Genomic DNA, 24,494 nt, shown 5'->3' on the forward strand with positions numbered 1-24,494 from the left:
AAGCGTGTGAAGTGATGCCAGTGGGACTAATCTAATGCACGGTCCCGCGCCAGGCTGTAGCGCGAAGAGCAGGGCCGGGGTGGGTGCAGGCCACCAGCCCCCGGCACGGCAGGGCCATCCGCCGCGGAAACAAGCAGGCGTTCCACTGGATTTTGGTTTATCAGCGCTGAGCCGGGAAGTCTGTTTTAGGGGAGACCTATGGGTAGGGAAAAAGCTTTTTCACATAAAAATCTGACGAAGAGATTTAGCATATGCGTTTTAATATTGTTACTATCATTTTACGTGTTTTTACTTGTGCTAACGTATCTAGTGTACGCGCGCTACACACACGTGTACACCATCTCTTAATTACGAGCAGTAAATTAGCAGTTCCCGAGCATGAGACACTCTTGTCACGCATTTTAGACGCCACCTCGCTGCAGCCCAGCCGCAAGGCAGTCAGGGCCCAGCCGGTTGTAAAAGCCAGCCCAGCGCGGGGCCGTCCCGTCCCTCCCGGGGCCGGACGCGCCTCCCCGCCGGCAGCGCCTTGCCCGGCACAGAGCTGCTGTGCGGCAGGTGAGGTGAGGTGAGGAGACGCTGCGGCGCGCCCCGGCGGCCGTTCCGCGCAGGCGCAGCGGGAGGGGCGGCTGAGTCAGCGGCGGCCCCGAGGTCCCTCCGCACATCCGGGTGCCGCGGCGCCGCCCACCGCCGGCATCCCGGCTGCCGCTGCCGCCCGGGGCCAGCGGGGGCCGCGCCGCGCGTCTCCGATGCGAATTGCCGACCGCTCGCCGGCCGCTGGCGTGCGGTGGGGAGCTGCCGGGCTCCGTGTGCGGCCGCCGCCATGATGCCGGCCCTGGCCGCTCAGCGGCGGGGCTGCCGCGGCCTCTACCGGCTGTACCTGCGGTGCCGGGCGGCGCCGGTCCCCCGCGCCTGCCACGGTGAGTCCCTCAGGGCCCGGCCCGCTGCACTGCGCCGGCGGGCAGCCGGGAACCCCTCGGGGCGGGCAGGGCCGGGGCGGCGGACCCCCGCCTTCACCGGTCGAGTCTGGTAGGAAGCTGTAATCAAGCTGCCCGCTGGCGTGGGGAAAAGCGAGTGCCAGCGGTACCAGCCGGCCTCGGGCCCCAGCAGGGGCGGGAAGGGATTCCCCCTGCGGCAGTGACACTGCCCCAGCTGCGGAACATCTCCGGGCCGGGAGCCGCCGCAGAGCGCCGATTGCCTTCCGAGTACCGACTTTAAAAAGGGGGAAGTGTTTAGGTCGTTGCTGTTTGGGTAGGCGAGGCGTATCCTGACGAACGTAATGCCTTATCGCGGGTATTTTCACACGCCCTTTGTAGGCCTGCTGCCCTATCAACCCCAGTCTTACGTAAAACTGATACGTCACGCCCGTGTTGGGGGGTTGAAGTTTGCAGTCACTGTATAAAATGAAGCGCAGTCTTAGAGGAGTTGTGTTGGTCTGAGAAGTGGGCCCTGGCTTTCCTTTAGGCCGCAGATCCCGTGAGGTTAAAATTCTGACCAGTATAGTTGCTTATGGTTGAATTGCAGCAAATCACTTTTTCTTTAAAGGTTTCTTGTGTTTGTATGGATTAGTAGGAAAAAATGTCCTCTAAACATGCTGATTACGTTTCCCTTTTTCAACTGCTCTAATATCACTGAAGTTTGGGAAAGAACACTGCTCATGTTGTGCCATATATTTATGTTGTAGTCTTTTATGAGTCATAATCAGTAAGTTCACTGAGCTGTGCTGAGTTGATTTTTCTGGGCTTTTGTCACATTAGCAATAACTAATAGTCAATAAGAGCCTATCTGACTTGTTTTGGTGAAGTTGTTCTTCTCTAAGGCTCACATTGGTGCATGGATACATGCAGGTGCTTATGTACTGTAGAGGATTAAAATAAAAGGAGAGCTGTGGAGACTTTTCTGGAATAAGCAGTTTTATAAAATAGTATCACTTTGTTGAGAGGTGCATTATTCATATATGATTAGTCATACTTTGTATGACTTGATTTACCAGCACTGCTTAATTTTTTTAAAAATGTCTTTGTTCTTTTAATGAGTGCTTTCTAAAGCAGCCAGCTTACCTGTTGCATTTCTGGTTGGAGGAGTTCTATACCCTCTCTACAGAAGTGTTCGTGCTGCCTGAAAGAAACTGGTTGCTAATACAGGTTGGCTTGTACTGCATACAACTCTACTTTTGGCTAGTCTTTTGAAACTCAAGATTGCCTACCCAGGGTGATTTCTCAATAGGCTTTTTAACATATTTATCTTGTAATTTGTCCGTTGTAAAGTTTAAGATTCTTTTGCATAAAATGTTTTATACAATGTTGTGTGCTTTTCAACATGATTTCTGTAGCAAATTGCTCTTAATATGCAGTACACACAGTTCAGTTTTTCTTAATTGCTAAGCTGTGGTTTGTACTGAGTGTACACGGACTGAAATGAAATGACAACAGAGGCTAATAGTTTTGTAGTGGTCTCTATTTGTTCTTTTATCAGTACTTGTTTTTTAAAGATTTTGAGGCAGTATGACTAGGTGGGACTTAATGTATGAGCCAATCTTATCAGATAGATTTTTATATTTTTTTTTTTTTTTTAACCCCTTAAGATCATCTAGAGGTCTTTAGAAAAAGTGCATACCAGATTGTAGGGGAAAAACCCCTAACATTAGAATGAAGTTTAAAAGTGGGCGTTTGAAGGGAGGCAGTGAAAGCATGCTGTGTACTCCCATTTTGTCATTCCTATCCTAAACATGAGTAACATAAGCACAGATTAGTACTTAAAAGCTAACTTTCCATAACTTATGCTGGTATAGCTGGACTGCTTTCCCTTCTTTTTTTCCTTCCAAAATGGTTGCCTGTAACATCTTGTTTTTCCTCCTCCTACTAGGATGGCAAGCTTCAATGAAAACTGGGAGTCTGTCTTATATTATACCATGCAGTCGTCTGCCTGTGCAGTTGATGAGTCAAGTGAGAGTTTATACCTCCAATGGTCAGAAAAAAGATCTTGGATCAGAAGACAGAAATGGATCAACCTCAGAAGAAACCCTGCGTAAAGTTGGAACAGGTAGTACTAAGTTAAGAGAAAGAGTATTTTTATACATGTAAAAAGTTTATGTATTTAACAATTGATGACTTTTTTTTTCCAATTGTGTGATACTACGATTGCAGAATTCTTAGTATTTGTTGCTTGTGGACATCTACATGTAAATTTCAAATTCATTAGCAGATAGGAATGCTGAAATTTATTTGTCATTCCAGTATTTAAAGGAATTAAGCTTAGAGTAATCAAATTTAAGGTGATGATGGTAAGATGTGGATGTCAGAAGGGATTAGTTAACTTAAGGGAGAAGAAGTGGAATGTAGTACTTGTCTTTTACCACTTTGCTTCCTTACTTGAATTCTTTCTGTAGTATTTCAGGCTTGTTGTGTGAAATGAATTAGTGATAAAGATTGAATGAGTGTGAATACCGAGCACTGTGACTTCTCTAGGTCACGTTATAGGTGACTGGTAAAGAAGGTTGAGCTGTTTCATTTGCTAGAGCTTTCTAATCCAACATTGTCAGAACTGCAGCATTCACATTAAACACTTGATATAATGACATAACCTAACCCTCCTTGCTGTTCCCTTTGATTGTCAATCCTGTGCTAGTTAGGTGCTTGTGAAATTCAGAACTGTCCTGTCTTTGCTCCACTGTAGCATCCTCTACTTTTTCTACTTATTAAGTATAGGACTGCACAGATACATGTTTGGAAGACCACTGTGCTTTTTAACAAATAACAAATGCTTTTTAAGATGAAAGCTCCCTTTCTGTGTGCTTTTGTCTAAAACTAGGTGGTCTACTAAAGAAAACTTTCTTCTCTTCATTGTCAGGCTAGCAGGTTTTCATTCTTTCTTTAGTAACTTGTAAATTCCTTGAGGCTTGCAGCAGTCTTTAAAAGCTAGTAACGATAGCCAGCTAAGAGTATTACTTTTCTGTTTGAAAGTACAAAAGTGATCTTAAATGTTGTTCTAAATGTAACAATTAGATATTGTTTCTTAAGTCTGTGAGAAGAGGATAACCCTTAAGACCGTTTATGTTTCTTGGAAAGTCTTGAGCTGAAGATGGTTGCTAGAGGGCAAGATTCTTGCAGAAGAATGTCTGCCTGAATACAGTGAAAGACTATAGAGCCAGTTGTAGTTGTTGGTATTTTCTGAGTTCTTAATGTGCAGTTAAAAATTGGACGTGTGAAGATAGTCTAGCACTATTGCTTTCATGATTGCTTGAAGTTTATAGAATTGTTGATTGTCATCAGGAGTCTCCCCATCTTCTCCTGCTCCTATCTGATTACTCCCTCTTTTCTGCTGGCATTAATGATGTTTACACCTGTTTTGTGAAAAATTAGTTGCTTGCTTCTTTTGCAGAGCTAGGGTTCAGATGGATCAATAAGCTGATCCTGCTCAGTGTCTCCTGAAACGGCTGGAGGAGAGACGCTGCCAGCCTTGCCTCATAGTAAGCCTCGAGTGGAGCTGTACCACATGGGCGCCCTGAGACTTACCTTTATTTTTTTTTTTGGGGGGGGGGTGGGGGGGAAGTGGGGACTGACACATGCAAGTGTATATGAAACTGCAGCCTAGAGATACTGTGCATAGATGAACAATTGCTTTGAGGTTTATTTTGGAATGAGTATTGTTACATGCACCTTCATATTGGGGTGTTTTCTGGGACCTGGTGGGTAGACTGTTCTTTTACGTTGTGGACATATTACTACTGTTTATTTAAAAAAAAGCGTATTTTGATAGAATTCTGAAAAGGTAATAAACTACTTGTAAAGATTCCCGTACTTTTCCAGTAACTTAAATATTTAGCAAATAATGGATCTCTTTTGGACCTCCATTTCTTTGTCAGTAAACTTGGGAAATGCTTTTCCTGTTAATGTGATACTGAAAATATTAATGTATTCATCTTGAAAGTTCTATCATATCAACCTCTGCTTGTCTGAAAAACAATAGCTGTGAATTGAAGTGTTCAGTATTTTTTTTTCCTCACTGATGCACTATGATTTTGTTCAGTGTCTAGTCCGAGGTAATGAACTTTAAAAGGGTACCTGACGTGGTCTCTGTGCATAGATGTAAATCTTGATATTTTTGTGCCTTCCCCCCCTCCCGAAATCTTATGACCCAATATTTTGTTAAATAGTTTTGGTGATATTTCTTTTGATGACATAAATCGTTGCATGCAGAGCTTCTGAAAAGAAGCTATTACTCAGTTTTTGCTAAGCAATCTTAGCTTAGATTGGCTGCCTGGTGTTTTAAACCAGTAAGAAAGGAAAGGAACAGCAGAGGGTTTTTTGCTTTTGTTTTAAAGTCAGACAATAACTGATAGGGATGACTGTTTTAGGAATGCTAGTTATTTGTGGTCCAGCCTTATTTGTTGTATAATAAGATCAGTTTCATAAGTTTATAAGTGTTATTTTTCCAAGAAAGTATGCTTGGATTGTTGTATAGCCTTAGCCCTGAGTTGCTGTTAGGGCAATAACTAATTGCCTGATGAAGAGATAGTTATGTAGTCCAAGCTTCAAGAATATCTGACCTTTGAGTAATTTGAGTAGCATGTTAAGCTAGGAGTATCTCATTAATTAACACAAACCTGCTTGAAAAAACTTTTTTTTTTTGCATATTGCTTTCAGTAAGATCAGTTTTAATTTTGTTAATGACTGTGGATGTGTGGCAAACCTCTAGTGTTAGACAGTATTAGTGGATATGTTAGTTTGACATCTTAGAATCATAAGGTTTTTGTTCTGAAAGCTATGTTGAGATGTATGAAATAAGGATGCAATGTTTGTTTGTATTTTTGAGTAGTACTTCTGATTTCTAAAAATCTCACCGAAATTTATTATTTTCTAAATATTAAGATTCACTGAACAGTACTGTAAATGATATTTTACTGGCTTTTTATCGAGTCATAGACTCAAATTTCAAAACCAGCTAAAATACTTTGTTTTCATTCTAGCTCCAGCTTGTGACACAGGCATTGTGGATTTTAATTTAAATATTCTGTATTTTAAAGAGCTAACTTTTTCTAAGTGAAAAAGCTTCAGTTCCTTAAAATTACAGCTTCAAAGCTCTGTGAGATTCAGGTGATCAGCAGCCATAAACTATATAGAATTCATTATATTTACTAATCTAAAATTTTGCATACAACTGGCCCCAAACTATAATTACACTATTAAAATATTTTTTAAAATTGAGTATAGTTTTTGAAGTATGTTGCAAGCTTTTAGGAGTTTATTGACCAATGCTATATTAAATGTCTTATTTTGTTACTTATTTTTTTTACTATTTCTGTCTTTTGAGTTTTAAATGTTGGAAATCAAACAACAATGTTTTTTAATTGTAAGGATGGAAAGCAATATTAAGATATATTCTTATTTTGTTAAGTCAACCACCAAACTCTTTACTAAAAAGAAAAATAGATAGTTCTATGTTTGCAGTGACCCTTATTTTTATTTTACAGGACAAGATACGAGCAATGCAGGTCAAAAACAGGCTTTCCTTAAAGAGCCGATCCAAGTAAAAGGTAAAGAAATACTTCCTGTATTGAAACTTCACTGCTGTCTGCTAGTAGTAAAAAAAGATATGTGTAAGGGAACTGTGGTTCCTCTTCAATTGTGTAACAAGTTATGTGAATAACATTTTAAAACACACTTGTATGCCAACTTTGGTACCCAGTTGTTTGAAAATGACTGCTGAAAAATCAAATACAGCAGTATTCCTTCTAATTATTCTTCTAGGTCTGTTTTTAATTGTTTCATTTAAGCTGATGAGTTTGTCAGGAAAAGAGTAATTTTTCTTATCTGTTATTACAGTCTGTCCTCCTTGCATGTTTTTAGGCATGTCCATTCACCATCTTGGATTTAGTGTTGCTAAGCTGAATACTTGATCTTCCCCTGTTCCTTGTTCTAAGTCTTCCTCTGTTCCTTCTTATTACTGAGTTAATCTAATCAGTGTTGCTTCTAAATATATTTTGACCACATGAACTACCTAATCTGAGTCCTGTAATGTTCCCATTTCTGCTTGTAATAAATACATGCTTTTGTCTTTAGTTACGTTATTTAAAAACGTAAGTGAATAAAGAGCATTACTTTCTTTCATGTTTTTAATTTATCATGACTTGATTTCACTCCATCTTCACTCTAGTATTTTCTATTATGTTATTGTGAGAGATATGCTATTAAAAACCTCCTGTGCTTTTGATCATTCATATGCGAAGAACTTCATCAAAATAGATATTGCCATTTCTCTTTAAAGGCTGTCAAAAAAATTCTCGAGTGAAAGTGACTCAGCAGGCTGTAAACTGTATCAAGATTCCTTCCTGTTTTTCCCCACATTTAAAGAAACATCAAATCATAATACTTGTCAGTAACAATGTGAGATCAGTATCTCTCTATGTATATTTTCTGCACAATTTTGTCTACGTCCTTTATGTCAGTTTCTTTGTGTCTGTTGTCACTTAGTGTATGCATGTGGGGGATCATACAAGTTAGGAGAAATTAGATAGACTGTGAAATAATTATAAAAATAGATATATCTTTCAGTGAGAAGAGAGTTTTGCTTCTGTAGATTATAGATGTTAAAGTTTTTGATAGTGTCTAGAAAGTGGAATTCTAGTCTTCAGATGCTGCTGTTACTTAGTAATACTTGGATCAGTAAGCTTCTAAGACAGTAACATTTTTAAAGGATCACTGATCTTAAACATTTGTGCTATTTAAAGTGTTTTATTTACATCATCTTTTATTTGGCTTTACCCTCTTGGAAATGTCAAATTGATTTTTTTTTCCCCCCTCCGCATTTATTGCCAATTTTATACAGTTACTTGAACTAGGGTTTAGGATTGTTGAGATATAACCAATTGTACATTGCAGCATAGTATTTTCTTTTAGTGAGATTTACCTGTATTTCTGAAAGGTGGATTAGTAAGTGTTTGGTAAATCCACAAGTTATTTTTTACTAAGGTTAACACACTTTGGATATATGTCTCTCTTAGATAAGATGGGAAACATTCTTCTTGTTTAAAAATGTTCATCCTGTTCTAACCTTAGTAAATGATGGACTGTTTTTAGGAAATCTAATTTTTTGTCACCTTTGTACAGGATCATTGTGGGATGAATATGATTACTAAAGTATTTAAAACAATTGTTTAAGTTCAAACTGGATGACAGAAATCAGATTATTATGGTAAATATTGACATCTGTAGTGTTAGTGGGTTGTTGGGAGTGTCAAGCAATGTATTTTGCCTTTAAGCTTTCAAAACTCAGAAATAAGACAATGTAGAACTCTAGGAAAAAATTTCTCAAAGTGTTTAAATGCAGTATCTTTCTGTAAGTATTCTGTGACTTAAGGAGAAGTTCTGGGCTAACTATAGAAATTATACCAGTCCTGTGATCGCAGGAAGTTCATGTGTCTTCTCACTTGCAGAATTTGAGCTTTTTGTTTTCAGTTGTGTTCTTTAATGTTACATCCTTCAGCAATTGTAACTCTTCTTCCAATGTGCGTAATATTTTTAACGGAAGTGAATGTATAGTGACTTACATTTGAAAATAAGATGAGGTTATGTATGTACAAAGCAGGAAATAATGGCTTAAATTTTGAATTACATTTATTCTTTTTTTGAATAGGTGTGGTTTTCTTTTCCATGTGCATGAAAAACTGATGTGATGAGAGTACATCTTCTAGATATACACAGCATTATAAATAAAGAATGTATATTTTTGTTATAAATGTCCAATATTAAGTGTGCTAATTTTGAAAGAAATAGTTGAGGAAAATGACCTAAACAGTCTGTCTCAGTTCTCTATATGGTCTGCAAAAGTCAAAGATCTTATCTGTGGAAGGTGGAATTGGTTAAGTATTGGGAAAAAAGAAATGGAGCTCTATGTTGCCATTTCAGTTGCTAGAGCAAGGGTTTGCCATATTTGAATGCTATCTTAGTAGCCAGACACCATCTCTGACATCAAAGTTGGAGAGGTAGCTGGCAGTGGCAGTTAAGTACATGGAATGTTTGAGAGCCCTGAACTACAACTTAGCAAGTGGCATTTTTGGAGGTAAATCATTCTACTTTGACTTGTTTCCACAATGAAGAATATTCCTTTCTCTTCACTGTAAGTTTTCTGTCTCACTGGCAAGCAATGTTTTTCAGATCTCCACTTAGAGGTGTGATGATATGGCACTAGATTGAATTACCTTTTGAAGTTTCTGCTGTGGAGTCCATGAGTGACTTAACTTGCTTATCTATTTCTGTTTTTAAGTGAAAGCAGTCCTTAAAAAAAGAGAATATGGACCAAAATACACACAGAATAACTTCATCACTGGAGTCAGAGCAATAAATGAGTTTTGCCTTAAATCCAGGTATGGTAGGTTTGAGTTGAAATTTAGATTGTGAATGTTTGTATGTGCTTCAAAAGCAATAGTGACTGTAGAGTGATTTAGCACAGCAGCTTTTTCTAAATGCTTTTGTGGTATATCTAATCATAAGTGGCTGAAGTTAGTTCTTGCTTACTTAGTGTTACAGTAGATTAGGAACTTGCACTTAGTTTGCTTGTTTCCGTAGTTGCTTCTTAAAGTAATTTATTTGTACTTGTATGGCCATAAGTCTAGTTGGGGGTTTACCTCTAGAGCAGCTAGTCCTAGGGGGGAATTGCAAACAACTCTTCAGCATTTTTGGGGTCATGATGGTTTGATGTGAATGCCTTCAAAAGATGAGTAGAAACTTAATGTTACACGAGGTCTGTAATTTCAAATGAAATATAAGGTGGTTCATTGTAACCTAACTATTGTTACTTGATTCATATTTACTGCCTTTTACTATGTGCCATGCCTGCCAGCAGGTCTTACTGAGTATTGCTATAGTTGAGGTGTCTGTCAGATTTCATGTATGTAATGTGTATGACCCATATTAAATCTAAAGGCTTAGCAGCTTTGTTTATAACTTTTTATTCTGTCACTGTGCCTTCCAAGTTTCTACATATAGTGTGTCACCAGACTGGGTCTTTGGTGAAAATCCAGTGACAAATTATGCTTAGTCCTCTGCCATATTTTTATCATAACTGGCTTGTGCGGAGAAATAACTAGCTAAAGTTTTGCTGGATTGACCAAAGCGGGGGAGGGGGATGTAGGGGGGGAAAAAAAAAAAAGACAAAAGAAAAAAACAACTAGATAATTGGGCTAAAAATGAAATGCTCGGTTGTATTTAAAAAAAAAAAAAAAGAAATCCCTGATGCTTCTCAGTGTAGATGCCTTAATGTATAGCTCAGCCAGGAAATTTATTCATTCTCTCAAGTAGTTTTGTTATATCCAACCTTTTGTAACTTGTGCTGGGTGTGTAGGTTTTGAGGTTAAATTTCTTAACTTTTCATCTCGCATGACTTCTGATTTCCATTTAGAGATGTTAAGCCATGAACGCTTTTGTTTAGCACTTATGCACATTATCAATTACATGCAGATCATTAATTGGATGTTTTATCATTCAATGATAAAAATACTTTGTCTTCCATGTATAATATTTCATGATGTGAAGACGTGATTTGAACTTTTGAGTGTGGAAAACAGTAGTTTTTCAATAGTATCCTAGAGATCGCTTGCTTCATGTTGCGCATCTGTTTGGCTCAAGTAAACAACTTCAGGTTTTTTGTACTGCAAATTAATAATATCAAAAGTGTGGAAGATCACCCAGACATAAAGTAAAATTAGAATAATATGAACATTTTCTTGCGTTAAACTGTTTTTCTGCTTTCTTTAGTGATTTAGACCAGCTGAGGAAAATTAAACGACGAAGTCCCCATGATGACACTGAGACTTTCACTGTGTACTTGAGATCAGATGTAGAGGCAAAGTAAGAACACTTTTATGAAGAAGAATGTTTGGATCATTTAAAATGGATTATATGACAGAGAACTTTTTTAAAAGTCAGGTTTACAATGTAAAAGGGCAATAATGTTTTTCCATTTTCTATCTCAACACATTTTATATCCTCGTTATTGTAATAATCACATGGTGTATATAAAGTTGGCGGGTATGTTTCATGTGTCCAAAGATTAAGTGCTTGTCCTCAGCCTCCTCTTGCTTAGCTTTTTATTCTGTAAAGTAATCTACGTGGCTTCTTATTGGAAAGAATGATGTGATGCTCTCCTTTCAGGAAAGGCATTTATAATGGAGTCAAACTGAAAAGAAGTTGCATAAATAGAACCATTGCTAAGTTGCTTTTACTCTGTGCAGATCTCTTGAAGTTTGGGGTAGTCCAGAGGCTCTTGCTAGAGAAAGAAAACAACGTAAAGAGGCAGAGATCAAGTACAGAGAAAGTGAGTATAGAGTTTTCAAATAACTTCAAATGTAAACAACAAAGTAGGATTGTTAGAAATCTGCTAGGTGGTGTGTTATTTCATTGATAACACACAAATTTGGAATTGGCAGTTCTTGACAAGGCTTTGTAGTATAATGTTCAAATAACGCATTACTATCTATGCAGATATAGTCTGTTACTATCTTACGACATCATCTATGTGATACAGAAAGAATATAAGTTCAGCTGAGATCTATAGTCATGTTTTTTGGGGGCTTTAAATTTTTAGATTATAATTAATATCTTCAATGATTTTGGATTTAATTGAGAATTTTTGAAAGACTTAAACCCATTGCAAACCTTTATACCGTACCTTTACTAATTTAGTTTTCCTCTGAAATGGATTCAGCTTACCATTGTTCTTCAGAAGGGGGGAAACACCCCCAAATCGTCTTTTTGCTTAAAGTTATTTTTGTCATCCTTGCTGGTATTATCAATAACAGGTACAGTCAAATCAGTAGTTTGTAATGGATTTTGATTTATCTAGTCAGTTAAAATCACAGGGGAGGTAATACTGCTTCAAGGTACTTATTCCAGTTATGCACCTTAAAATTAGAGATCTTTGTTCTGAAACAGTTGTGCCACTGGAACACCTTCCTAGTAAAAAGGCTGGAGCTGCGGGCACTCATTAAGGTTCCTGTAAGTGTTTGTACCAAGAGTGCACTCAGTAGCTTCAACATTTTTAGTGACCAGCAGAGTAATTCTTGGACATAATTAAAAAAATGAGATTTAAAAAGTTATTAGTCATAATAGCATATTGAAACATTGTATACTTGACATGGTAACTCCCTTTTTTTACAGACTATCCTTGTACTCCACTGGCTGTTTTGATCTATTTAAATAATTGTGTACAATGTATTTTGTATGACTTTAGGGGAGAATCTAGCACTACAGCTTCCAGGTACTGTAGTATACCAATGTTTATTTTGAAGTTGCTGAACATCATTAATGGATGGAAAAATACTGACTTTAAGAGACTTTCTTTGAAACGTCCATCCTCCTCTCCTTTGCAGCAGAAAGGGTTAAGGGGTGGGAGGTGGGCAGTAGGATGCCTGGATTTGGTTATAAAGAATAATTTTTGTTTTTTGGTGCAGGGACATTGCAAGATAGCCATAACAGTGTATTTTGAGTTTTTCCCTCTGTGTATCATACTTTGTTGGTAGAAATGGCAATGATGTAGAGGATCATAACAGATTGTATTTGGCGTGAGCATATAACAATATGTCTTTCTGATTAACAGTATTAGGAGATGAGTTTTTCACAAAGAAGGATCTCTTTAAGAGATTTAATTCAATAAGACCATGTGGCTCTTACTAGAAGTTAGCTGCTGAATAATAAAAAAATAAAAAAAATTCCTGAAACTACTGGTTGCTAGTAAGTATTCATAATAACAATTTTGTATTGCAGATCTATTTAGAAACCAAAGGCTGTTGAGGGAATACAAGGAGTTCTTTGGAAACACTAAGGTAAGAGATGTTTTAAAGTCTTTTGGCTAGAAAAATGCCATGAGATGTACTATGACACCTTTTAAAGGAAAAAGTTGTGAAACGGTTGCATAAGCTTAACTAACTGAATATTATTGAAAGATATATTTGCACTGTAATATACCAGATCTATCTCTGACTGTAAAACAGTGGTAAAAGTTATGATGCCAGTTTAAATGGGTTCCTACTGTGGCAGTGTAATCCACCAGTAAGGTGTCTTTTTTTGTCAATTGCCTTATTAACAAAATTGTATCTGTATTTGTGATTTCATCTGTAGCCTATAAACATGTATAGTAAGCATATTCATTTAGAAAAATGAAATAGGTTTCTTAAGGGGAAAACCAAACCAAAAAAACCCCAACCCATAGCATTAACACTTTGCTTTGTGTCCTTTTGGCTCTTCCTCTTTGCTTAAGCAGACCTGTTCCCTAGATCCAGGTGTTCCGCTATGGTAGAATGATTTCTTAATCGTTTTGCTGCACAGCTGGCTCCTGTCCTTATGGATGCAGTGGCCCCTGCTGGTTGTTTATCTTTTTTACAGCTGTCTATTTGTAGAAATGTGTAAGACCCAGCTGCAGTTTGGGTGAGCATTCAGTAGTAAATTAGTAGGTTTCAAGGACTGTAGCTTCACTTTTGCAATACAGGGCAATATAAAGTTTTTATGTGATAATTTGTATGGTAGGTCCTTCATGAGGTCAAGATTTGGTTATTTTATTTTAATAATCTCTTATTTCTTTGTGTAGCCACGCTCCAGTGCAGCAGCTATGTTTTTCAAGGGACCAGGGAAGGTGGTAATGGTAGCTATTTGCATGTAAGTTTTTTTTATAAAAATGTGTTGTTTATGCAAGTATAAAACAATTTATTTTTATTATCCTGGAAATGAGAACAGTGTGTATTCAAGCTAAAGATACCTGTGTCTCTGTAACTGAAGGTAATAGATTTGTTTATTCATTGTTGATGGGAGAGAGTTTAAGTAAATACATTCATCTGCACAGAGATCAGGGATAGAATATATCTCTGCGCAGAGAAGAACAAATTTTTTGAAGTGATCTGTCTTACTAAAGTAAAAACTAAAATTTTGAAGGATATGGAGAGGCAGGCATTTAAAATTGGCCTTTTTTCTTGCTCCTTTTTGAGAGGAAGCTTTTCATATGTTTTAAACAATCTTCTATATAACCAACAGAGAAGAATTAACTTTTATCTTTCTGCTGCTATTCAACTCTTTTCCTCTCTAACAGAAAAGGGGATAAGTTAGGAGGTTTTTGCCTTTCATATGTTTTACAAATTTGAATGAAACAAAACTAAACTAATGATCCTGAATTAAAGCAAATGAACACAGAGACTATCTGGCATCAAATAAACAGAAATGTGTCGAGTTCCTCTCAGGAAATGATGGCCAAAATTTACTTGCCATAAAACCTGTGAATTTTTAAAATAAAATTGATTTTATAAAAGGTATTTGCTAAGACACTATTGATATAAGGGAGCAAAGTAGAAACATAGGGAAAATGCTTTTCTGGCACAGGAAACAACATTTTGAGCAGAAAATAACTTTTTTGAGTTTTCCTGCAAAACTATATGCTTTTTGATTAGGAGAAAAACCCTACAAAGCTCATTTGACTGAAAACCTCCCTCTTTATTGAGTATTCTACTAGTAACTATTCAGAGCTTTTGAAATTAAAAACATATAAGAACTGCTAGTATGGATGTTTCTAACAAAAAAAAAAAAGAAAAGGGAGGGAGAAGATTGCATGGTCACGTCTACCTCCTTCACTCTTTTACAGTGATGTAGAGAAAACAGACCTTTCCTCCTGCTTTGTAAATAGGGTATAGCTATAAACATTGCACTCTCTTCACTTCATAAATACCTTCTGGATGATTAGACACTTTTATAGATGAATGCCTGGCAACCAGGCCAGCAGGAGTTTGTAGAGCCTGTTGTATTGCTCAATCATCTCTTTTTGGAGCTTTTTTAGAAGTTAAAGGATCTCTTGTGACTCTCAAATACCTGATGACTTTTCAGAGATTTAAGTCAGGGCCACCATCAGTGCCGCTTTGTTCATGGCCCTGATCTTCTTAACATCAGCATGATTTTTAATGGCTTCTGGTTTTGGATCAAGAAAGGCCAATCTGTCTGAAGTTCTCTGGCCAAAATAATTTGGTAGGCTTTTCACAAACTTGAGGCTTCCCCATTGAGGATGAAATGTGGTTCAATCAAAACCAGAGTTCTTATCTATGGATCCACGTGTGAGGGTATAGATCAGCTGCACTGTTACACTTCATGTTCGCAGAATTCTGTGTGTGAGGGCAAACTTTCAAGGTCTGTTAGAGAAATACAGGAAGGCAATGTTTTTTATCAAAAAGGGAATGATCTATTATTAGCAAAACATTCTTCAGAGTCTGGCATTGTTGAAGTGATTTCATTGTCATGCTAATACTTTACCTTTTAAACAATACAAAGTTTGCATGGTGTATATGTATATATTTTTTAAAATACTACTGGTCAAGGATGTTAGTAATGTTACTGCTTCTTTGGAAATATATGTGATAAAATGTGTTTAGTTCTCAACTCTAGAGCCTAAATAGAAGATTTTTTTCCCCCATAGATTCATAATGGATCTCAACATTTTGGTTGGGTTTTTTGTTTGGTTTTTTGGTTGGGTTTTTTTTTTAATTTTGGCTTTTTTTTTTAAACTGTCCTTTCTTCAAAAGCCTAAATATTATATGTAATTAGACAGGGATGGTTGTGTGAATCAGACCAGGTTCTTATAGACCATTATCTTATGCTGTAAGGTAGAGTATAAAAAGTGGGCAATCACATGATGGTACCATTCCCTGTATATATTTTTCAATTCCCCGTAATTCCTGTTCCACATAAACATCTTGGGTTTTTGAGGTGGTTGCCTTTGAAACAGATTTGGAATGATAAATATGTAAATGCAAGTATTAATGCCCTTTAATTTTGTTTAAAGTTTACAGTTCAGTCAGGATAGATTTATTTGAATTTGTTTTAATTATGATTTAAACTGTTAAATTAGGAACCTTAATTTGAAGAATTGATTTTGATCTACTTTTGCATTGTGTATTTTTTATTTTTCTTCAAAGAAAGGCTGATTGTGTTTATGTATCAGTACATTTTAAAGTTACCAGTTAAATTTAGACTTTACACTACAATTGACAGGACTTCTGACAGCAAGGAAGATGTCTATTTCAGTACTTCCCCCCATTTTGTTGGTGAATATCTGCCTCCTGTGAGACTTTAGAATACAGTTATAAACTTGTGTTGAATGAAGCAGCTTATTTTCTAGGTGTGGAAGAGAGGCTTATTAGAAAATGCTGTATAGTAGTAGGTTTAATAGCCAGAGAATTGTGTCTAATGAATCATAGGTGGGGTGGGTTGTTTTGTTATTTCTTGGCATGATGTTCAAAACTTTACAATAAATCTTTTGCAGACTATACCTAGCTTTGGTTTAAGTTCTGTTAAGATTTTCTACTCTTTCAAGTCAGTGCAGAGAGAAATGAGGTAGCTCATCAGTCAGTTCAGTTCACTTTGGTACAATAGAGAAAATATTTTCTGAATTGGTGGTTACTGATGTAAAAGATAACTTTGTTTCAAACTGATTCAGCGTATTTCAGCTGCCTCCTCAGAATCTACTGGTTTTGGATTATTTTTCCTCTACTGTTTAAAATCTTCATAGTATTTCTTCAACAGAATTTAGGCTTTCATAGGGCTTATTATTTTCAAATGCAGTGGTGAATTTGTTTTTAAAGCAATACGTATTTTATTTGCAGTAAAAACCTGACTCTTTTTCCTCATCCTGCCTCCAGAACTGACTTTTATCTATCATCTTATATTGATGTGAACATCTAGTCAGGCAGGAAACACCAAATATCCTTGATGGCTCCATAGACTCACTAGGTTTTTGTGATTATTTCCTGTGTAGCACTCTTCACCTTTCTGTCCTATGTCTCCAACTTGCTGGACATCATTAACAGATTGATTTTGCTGGGCCTGACATTTGAAAATCTTAGTGTTGTTTCTTTTTAGATTTCTAGGATGTCAGATTCCTCCACAAATTCTGAATTTGTGGGGGTGAAATAAAATATCAGCTGAGTGCCTATTGTGTCATCTGAACAGGTGGGGGCCCCACAGCTGAATTGTACCTTCAGATAAGCTGTCAACTCCATTAATACAACATTGAGAAGAACAATACAAAAGTCAAGAGACTGTGCTCATGAATCCCACTGTAATTTATTTCATTTGCTTTCTATGCTAAAGATGCACTGTGCTGTGAGTTGGAAGAACTTGTAATTAACACAGGGAGTTTAAATTATGGTTTAGTGTTACAACAGCCTTCCTTTCTTCTTCTATCCACTAACTTATGCATTTTTTTTACTGCATACCTGTAAATTATGGTGATGCTTCACCATCTCATGAGGTAATGAGACTAAATTAAAAATTGCGAAGCACATGCAGGTCCTTGGATGGCAGGAGGTATGGAAAACAGTGCTACCTCTTGCTTGAAGAAGTGGATATACTCTCAGAGAAAACCTTTAAGGGTGACCTTGGAAATGAATGTTATTTAATCAACTATATTACTTGGTGTATGGCAAGGGGTTGGACTTCTGCTTCCTTTAACTTAAATATGATTTCTTGGCATGTGATTGTTCAAAAATGCAACTGCAAGATGTTGTTAATATCTATAACACTTAATTTCAGTTGAATACTTTTAAAAATTGCCAATAAGCTAAACTCAAATATATTAAAAAAGAGGAGAATGTTATAATTCTCTAGTCTGATTTTCTTTGCAGTATGATTGTAACAATTAACCGACTGATTCTGGTAATGAATGTTTGAAGTGAGAATGTAGATTCAGATTTTAGTGCCTCTCTCTGTACAGCATAACACAATGCTTACTCCAGTGAGCTCGTAACCTAAAAAAGGCTTGACAAGTCACACTGGACATCTTAATGGAAAAGTTCCATAGATAATTTTTATAGCACAATCTAATGACAGCCTTGTCTTCCTGTATGTTGTTTTACATTTGTATCCTACTGGGAATTGCCCAAGCTGAGATTGAAGTGGGGAACCTTGCGTTCTAGTATTAGGAGGGGATATATAGGAGGAGGCAAAGGACGGAAGAAAGAGAAAAGGAAATCGTTAAGACTTCTGTTCTCCCACTGGTAGGCAATTAGTTGTTCTGAGTAGTGAATGTCATAGTAGTTTTCAGGAAGCGTAACTTGTTCAGGACTGCTCAGAAGTTAAGGATTTTAGAAAGTTAAATTGTATATCCAGTTTAGCTGAAAGGGCTTTTTTAACAGTAACCATGCAGAAAATGTGTATACCTTATCTGCCTGTACAGGTCTCTAATGATTAAACTGATACTTGGTTTCACCACTTGCTGGCAGGTAATGCATGATTATACAGCACTTGTGGTTTTGCTGAAAACATTAAAGACCAAAAATTCTGTTCTTTAGCTTATTTCTTCTCTTTGTTTTCAGAAATGGGTTGAACTTTTTCTTTAAGCTGCTTGCTTGGGTTTACACGGGTTCTGCAAGTATGTTTTCAGAAGCCATACATTCTTTAGCAGACACATGCAACCAGGTGAGTATTTCTTCCATTCTGGTTAAGTTAGCACTTGTAATAATTTTTCAGGAATAAAGACAGATACTTATAGGAGCTGTATTACACTTGAAAGCAATAATTCAATCTACTAGTGTTCTTCAGTTTGCCTATACTGCCTAAATAGTAAACACCAGAGAAGTGAAAACAGTTTTGGTTTTTTTTTTTTTTTTTGGAGGACTAGAGCTCATGGCAAAATACTTTTGTTTTTTCTTTACAAAGTTTACTCATAGATAACATTGGCGTTGTAGAGGAGCCTAGGAATTCCAAGTTTTTTAGCCACAACTCTTACTAAAAATGACTTTCAGATTCTGCTGTGGTGTGCATTTACAGTGCTCTTCCTGTTCAATACCTGTGATCATTTTTGTGCTGTTTTGTATGGTTTACATGCTCCCTAGAATTAAAATTAATACATTCAAGGAGGAAAAAAGCTGGTACTTAATCTAATGACCATTTAAATAATTTTGAGGCAAAACACGTTTTTTTAAATAAACAGTTTCATCTAGGAGAGGGGGTGTTTGTGTTTTACCTTATTAAACAATTTCTGGTTTCAGTCATTCAGATAACAAAGCCTGCCCAGAGTGTGACAAGCTCTGTGTCCATGCAGTGGGGGAAAGATGTACTCTTTTCTGTGTGTACATAGTATACGTGTGTATGTATATTTTTTTTTTTAAGCTTCCCGGAGGCAAAAGTGAATCTCACTTACAAAGTAATGTTATGTACAGTTTTTATCAAACTGTAGGCAGATAAAGGCATATTTTGTGAGAAATTTGCATTACTTTAGAAATGTTGCTAAGTTCAGAGCTCTTTCTGCTGTTCTCCAATCTGAGTGCAAAGCTGTTGTTAGTCTGTTGCAAATTTACTTGCCAAAACTAGTGGTTTCAACTAGTGGTTTCTACAGATTTATCTAGCTGCTCTTTTTGTCTTGTGTTTTTTTTTTTTATACTGATGCCAGTAATTTATAGCAGGGTTTATAAGCTAACAGTAAAATAACAACCTAGTGTAGAAGCCTTAAATGCAGAAGGAATCTAGAAAGACTCACCTGTAATTATAAATAAAATCTATTTGAATGGTATTTGGACTAGTATTTCTGCTAATATACTATTTGTGATACATCTACATTATTTCAAACCACCTGCCCCAATTACTTCTATTGACTTTTTTCTAATCCATTGTTTTTTTTATATAATTGATTGTTCCATACTTCAGTTGCAATTTATTTTCCTTGTAACTATTAAGATGAAAGTGCACCAAAAAAGGTTAAATGGGTTATAGTATTAGTCAAATATACAAACATTAGGAAATGAGTCCCAGGACAGGCTTAATTTTGTTTGTCACAATGCATATGTGTAATGTGACCAGCCTTATCTTTAGGAATTGGTGCCAGAACAAAATCTCAGTAATTTGGGTTACATGCTCGCTGCTCCCTGCCCCTCCTGGACAAGAATGATGTATCGGTCATTTTAAAGTATTATTGAATGCCTGTCCAGATAAAAAAAAACCACTAGGTGTTTTTAAATTAGTATTAATCTAAGAATGATAAAAATCATAGTGTAGATTCTTAAGTTTTTTGAGAAATGAAAGAGAGGAGTTGTAGTGAGCAGAACTCTACTCAGCTACTTCATGGATCCTAAGTGGGACTTGAGACTAAAAATGTTAACCTGCGATACTTTTCCTGTCAGTTATTGTAACAGAATGACAGACTTTGTTGCATAGTCATCTCTTGGTAGCATAACTATGAGAATTTGAGCATCCCTGCTTCTTTTTGTATTCCTAGGCATCCTCTCACAGCACAAGTAGCCACATACCTGACAAGTTTACTTTGACTGGTGTGGCAAACTCAGGAGTTGGGCACGTAATATTAGTGTGCAGGGGCAAAATTAATGATGTCTCTTCCACTGGTTTCTTTAGTGTGCTTGAGGCATACATTACAAGACCTTGAAATCTCCCCTTCTCAGTGTAGAAGGAATCTTTCTTGTTGCAGTTTTTGATATAGTAGGGCTTTGGAAACAAAAAAAACCCCCAAAACTTAAAGATGAGTGGCTGAAACCCTCTTGCAGCTCAAGCAAGAGGAGTCCTTGCATAGCTCGTGACTCATATAGAATGCAACAGTCTTGTGCTTCTCCAAACTTGAGGAATGCATGGAACTGTGAGCAGACTTGACATCTTAAAAAGCATTTGAATGTAATTTTGGCTACTTTTTTGCTTCCGTTGTACCTAGTATGCTTCTCTGTCCGTAAAGATTGAGTTGAGGACTCAAATTTTTTGCTATTTTTCCATAAATAGTTTTACACAACCTTTCAGCTGTTCCAGCTGTAAAGTGAAGATGGGGTGCTGCTACTAACTCAACTGATAATATGTGAAGAAATCTATGGGGAGGCAGCCTTAAAGCGTGTGATTTTTTTTCATTTGGCTAAGTGTGCCAATATGTAGGTGAACCAAATTTGATAGTGGTATTACCTACCACTTATATGTGGAAGAGCTATTCTGGTTTTTAAATGTGAAAGTTAAATGTTCCACTGAAAATGCGTGGGGGTTTTTTTTCTCAAATGTTTGAGTATGTGGTTTTGGGGAAAACACAGGAGAAACCTTGCTGCCTCAAAGCAGCTTGCTGTTGTGAAGACTGAAGTGTCTAAATTTTAGTACTTGCTATTATGTTTCAGTAATTCATAGTCCTAAAACAAAGCACATACTTTGCAAAATTGAGATCTAGATTTATAACTTACTGCATCAGTAGTTTAATACATACCTAATTAAGTATATCCCAAATAGGCCATTTAGATAGCAAGAGTTTTTTATTTCTTCCTTCAAAATACTTTTTTCTTTAGTTTGGAGAATATAAAGTTCACGACTGAAAGAAACTGCAGTGTAAAATTATTGCACTAAACATAGTATGCCATCACCATAGTCTCTGTCTAATTTCTTTTCAAGAGGGGTGTATTTAAATAGCTTTGTTTCCTGAACAACTTCATTTCTTCACATGGAAGCAGAGCAACAACACTTGTGATTGCACATGATGTTCACTTTCGGTTGCAATTCTAAAATTATAATTAACAATTTTTATATATATTCACACACGTACACTCTATACATACTATAATTACCTATATAATATATATAGATATAATTAACAATTTTTTTGAGTGGTAGATTTAGATGACAGATTTTGAGGATTGTATTCCAGCTCTAATAGAATAACAGTAACAAAGCATATGTGCAGATCAGCAAATTGCATCTGCCTTTATTGTTCAAATTCAGTTCATATAGCATGTTTCTAAATACTTATTTTTAACAAAGGTTTTTTCCTTTTGTCCTAAATAGGCATTGCTAGCTTTGGGCATCAGTCAGTCTGCAAGAACGCCTGACCCTAGTCATCCGTAAGCTTTTTGAGTAAATAATGATTTTGGTAATTATATATAGGAGTAAGATCAGTTCTTGTTTGTGCGTCACCTTGTTCTTTTTAATCTGCTGTTTTGTATCCTTTCTGAAATGCATTGTTTCTGATTTTACAATAGATAAAAGAAGTGAGATTTCTTCTAAACTGCAGGAGTTTTAGCTTCGGTGGCTTGATGCATGTTATATGTGATGATGGGTTTTTTTGTGGTATGCTTTTTGATGTGTATTATTTTAATTGGCATTATTTCTTTAAGTTAGCCTGGACTCCTACCTCTTCTATTGGATAGATTTACTTTGTTTTTAAACACTGTTCATGTGAATGACAACATTTTTTAAATATAAGAAGTACTGTCCTCTTCCTATTTTCAACAGTGCTTTTCTGCAAGGCACCTACTTGTGTCATAAGGAGTTGTATTTGACTTAAACTACTCTTTGTTTTTACCTGAGTAATAGGGATATTATTGATAAGTTCTTTAAACTCCATGAAAGTTAGAAGTTACACTTTTGTTATTTTCTTGGTGTTTACTTGCTTTACACTTCATGTATTTGGGCAAGTCATTCATACTGTAAGCACTAGTTCGAAGTACATCTAATTTACAGAATTAGTTAAGCTTTTCTTCATTAAGAACATAAAATCATAGAATGGTTTGGGTTGAAAGGGACCTCAAAGATCATCTAGTTCCAACCCCCCTGCCATGGGCAGGGACACCCTCCACTAGACCAGGTTGCCCAAAGCCTCATCTAACCTGGTCTTAAACACTTCCAGGGATGGGGCCTACACAAGTATCAGTTAACTTGAAAAATGTTATAATCTAAAATTTGACTAAATATTTGTTGCATCTCCTTCCCCCCCTCTCACTTTTTGTCCCTTCTTCCTCTATATAGTCTTTTTTGCTAGTGGTTTTTAAATGTTGAAAAAGAAATGTACTGTTTGTAGTAGCAGTTAATAACAAAAAAAAAGGAATAAATGTAACATTTTAATATTGCTTTAGCTCTTCCCACTGCTCTTAAAAACTGCAAGTGTTGAATGTCTGCAGTTAGCTGAACTACTTAAAGATGTCACAAATTTTATTCCCTTTAAATTAGCAATATAGAATGTGTAGACTAGCTGCCTATGACTACTGTTTTAATTTAGAAGTAGTATTTTAATTACATGTAACAGTGACATGAATTTTTTTACAGTAGTAAAATCCTCAGTCTCTGCAGAAGAGCTAATACAGCTATGTATGTAGCTTGTTTAAAAATGAATTAGAAAAATATCTATGCATGATGTTCTTGTGTGTACTACGTAGCCTTTTCCAGGTGGCTCTTTTTTTCGCCCTTGGATTAGATTGGATTTAGCAGCTTTGTTTTAAACAGATGCCCAGTCATATGATGATGATGTGTGACATGTAAAAATTAATAGAAAAAACTTGTAGGTATGTTTGCAGAGATATAGAATCTTATTTTCCTAAATCACTTTCTTTGTTTTCATCTAGGTATGGTTTCACAAACATGCGCTATATTGCCTCCCTGATTAGTGGGGTGGGGATTTTCATGATGGGTGCAGGACTTTCTTGGTATCATGGGATCATAGGTTTGCTCCACCCTCATCCTATAGAATCTCTTCTCTGGGTAAGCTGATCTTGTTTGGTATTGTATCTAACACTGGTGATGTAATAGAAAGTAATGGCATGGTCTGAAATTCACTTCCTTAGTCAGTTTGAATCCTAACACAATTAACTCAAACCATCCTTAATGCAAATGTGTTTTAAGAAAAAAATAATGTTAAATTATAGCTGATCTTATAACAAAATGAGCTGTTCTTTAAACCCTGCATCTTCCCTTCACACCTCCCAAGAGGTACTTCTTTCCTATTTTGCAATATATTGCATAATTAAAATATTGTTGCCTTCTGTTTAGGGATAGCTGCAGGGCACAGTGGGTAATGGGGTTCTGGAATGCTGAGTTTGAATAGTCTATGGTGAAGAGATCTGTACAAATATGCATATAACATAATAATTGAGATTATTATTTTTTTTCCATACAGGCATACTGCATTTTAGCAGGGTCATTGGTATCTGAAGGAGGTACGCAGTTTTAAGAAATATTTCTATTTAAGTATTCATAATCTCTAAGAGTATAATGTAACTAGAGTAATAATTGGTCCTTGCTTACACATTAAAGTTTTGAGCTCTGTTGCAAATACTTGTGTTGTAAACAAACAAAAAAAAGCAGAAAACCTTTTTTTCTTGTCTATGTAATGAGTTGGAGAACACATAATTTGGAAAGTATACATAGAGTGCCTTTTTGGTATTTAAACTACCAGTGAATGTAATTCTTCCAGTTTGTATGGGAGACACATGTAGGAAAGAAGGTAACTTTATCATTATTCAGAGTATCAATAATCAGAGCTTTCTTGATGATCTGTTGCTATGATAGAAAGAAAATTTCCCTCTCTTCAGAATGGAAACAAGTCTTTTTGCCTCTAACCATTTTCAGCAGCTACTTTGGTGTTGTTTCAGCTACCCTTCTTGTCGCTATAAATGAAATTCGCAGGAGTGCTCGAGCCAAGGGTCTGTCATTTTATCAATATGGTACGTGTTGTTATAGCAGTAAGGTATGTGGTTATTTGAAACAGAATTGAATTATGTGTACTTG

The 24,494-nt window shown here is 36.5% G+C and overlaps 1 protein-coding gene across 1 annotated transcript in view; it reads left to right on the forward strand.

Annotated features, from left to right (window-relative positions):
• Window positions 1-421: 421 nt before the first annotated feature.
• SLC30A9 (solute carrier family 30 member 9) overlaps window positions 422-24,494 on the forward strand; it is a 37,955-nt gene continuing 13,882 nt past the window's right edge. The window contains exons 1-13 of the mRNA XM_054825606.1: window positions 422-917; window positions 2,863-3,039; window positions 6,470-6,532; window positions 9,262-9,361; window positions 10,752-10,844; window positions 11,228-11,310; window positions 12,759-12,817; window positions 13,579-13,646; window positions 18,338-18,440; window positions 21,780-21,835; window positions 23,333-23,468; window positions 23,884-23,923; window positions 24,359-24,430. Coding sequence (XP_054681581.1) covers window positions 821-917; window positions 2,863-3,039; window positions 6,470-6,532; window positions 9,262-9,361; window positions 10,752-10,844; window positions 11,228-11,310; window positions 12,759-12,817; window positions 13,579-13,646; window positions 18,338-18,440; window positions 21,780-21,835; window positions 23,333-23,468; window positions 23,884-23,923; window positions 24,359-24,430 — 1,147 coding nt within the window. The 5' untranslated portion in view covers window positions 422-820. The remainder of the gene's footprint in view (window positions 918-2,862; window positions 3,040-6,469; window positions 6,533-9,261; window positions 9,362-10,751; window positions 10,845-11,227; window positions 11,311-12,758; window positions 12,818-13,578; window positions 13,647-18,337; window positions 18,441-21,779; window positions 21,836-23,332; window positions 23,469-23,883; window positions 23,924-24,358; window positions 24,431-24,494) is intronic.

Source organism: Grus americana, chromosome 4 (genome assembly GCF_028858705.1).
Source record: "Grus americana isolate bGruAme1 chromosome 4, bGruAme1.mat, whole genome shotgun sequence".
NCBI classification, from domain to species: Eukaryota; Metazoa; Chordata; class Aves; order Gruiformes; family Gruidae; genus Grus; species Grus americana.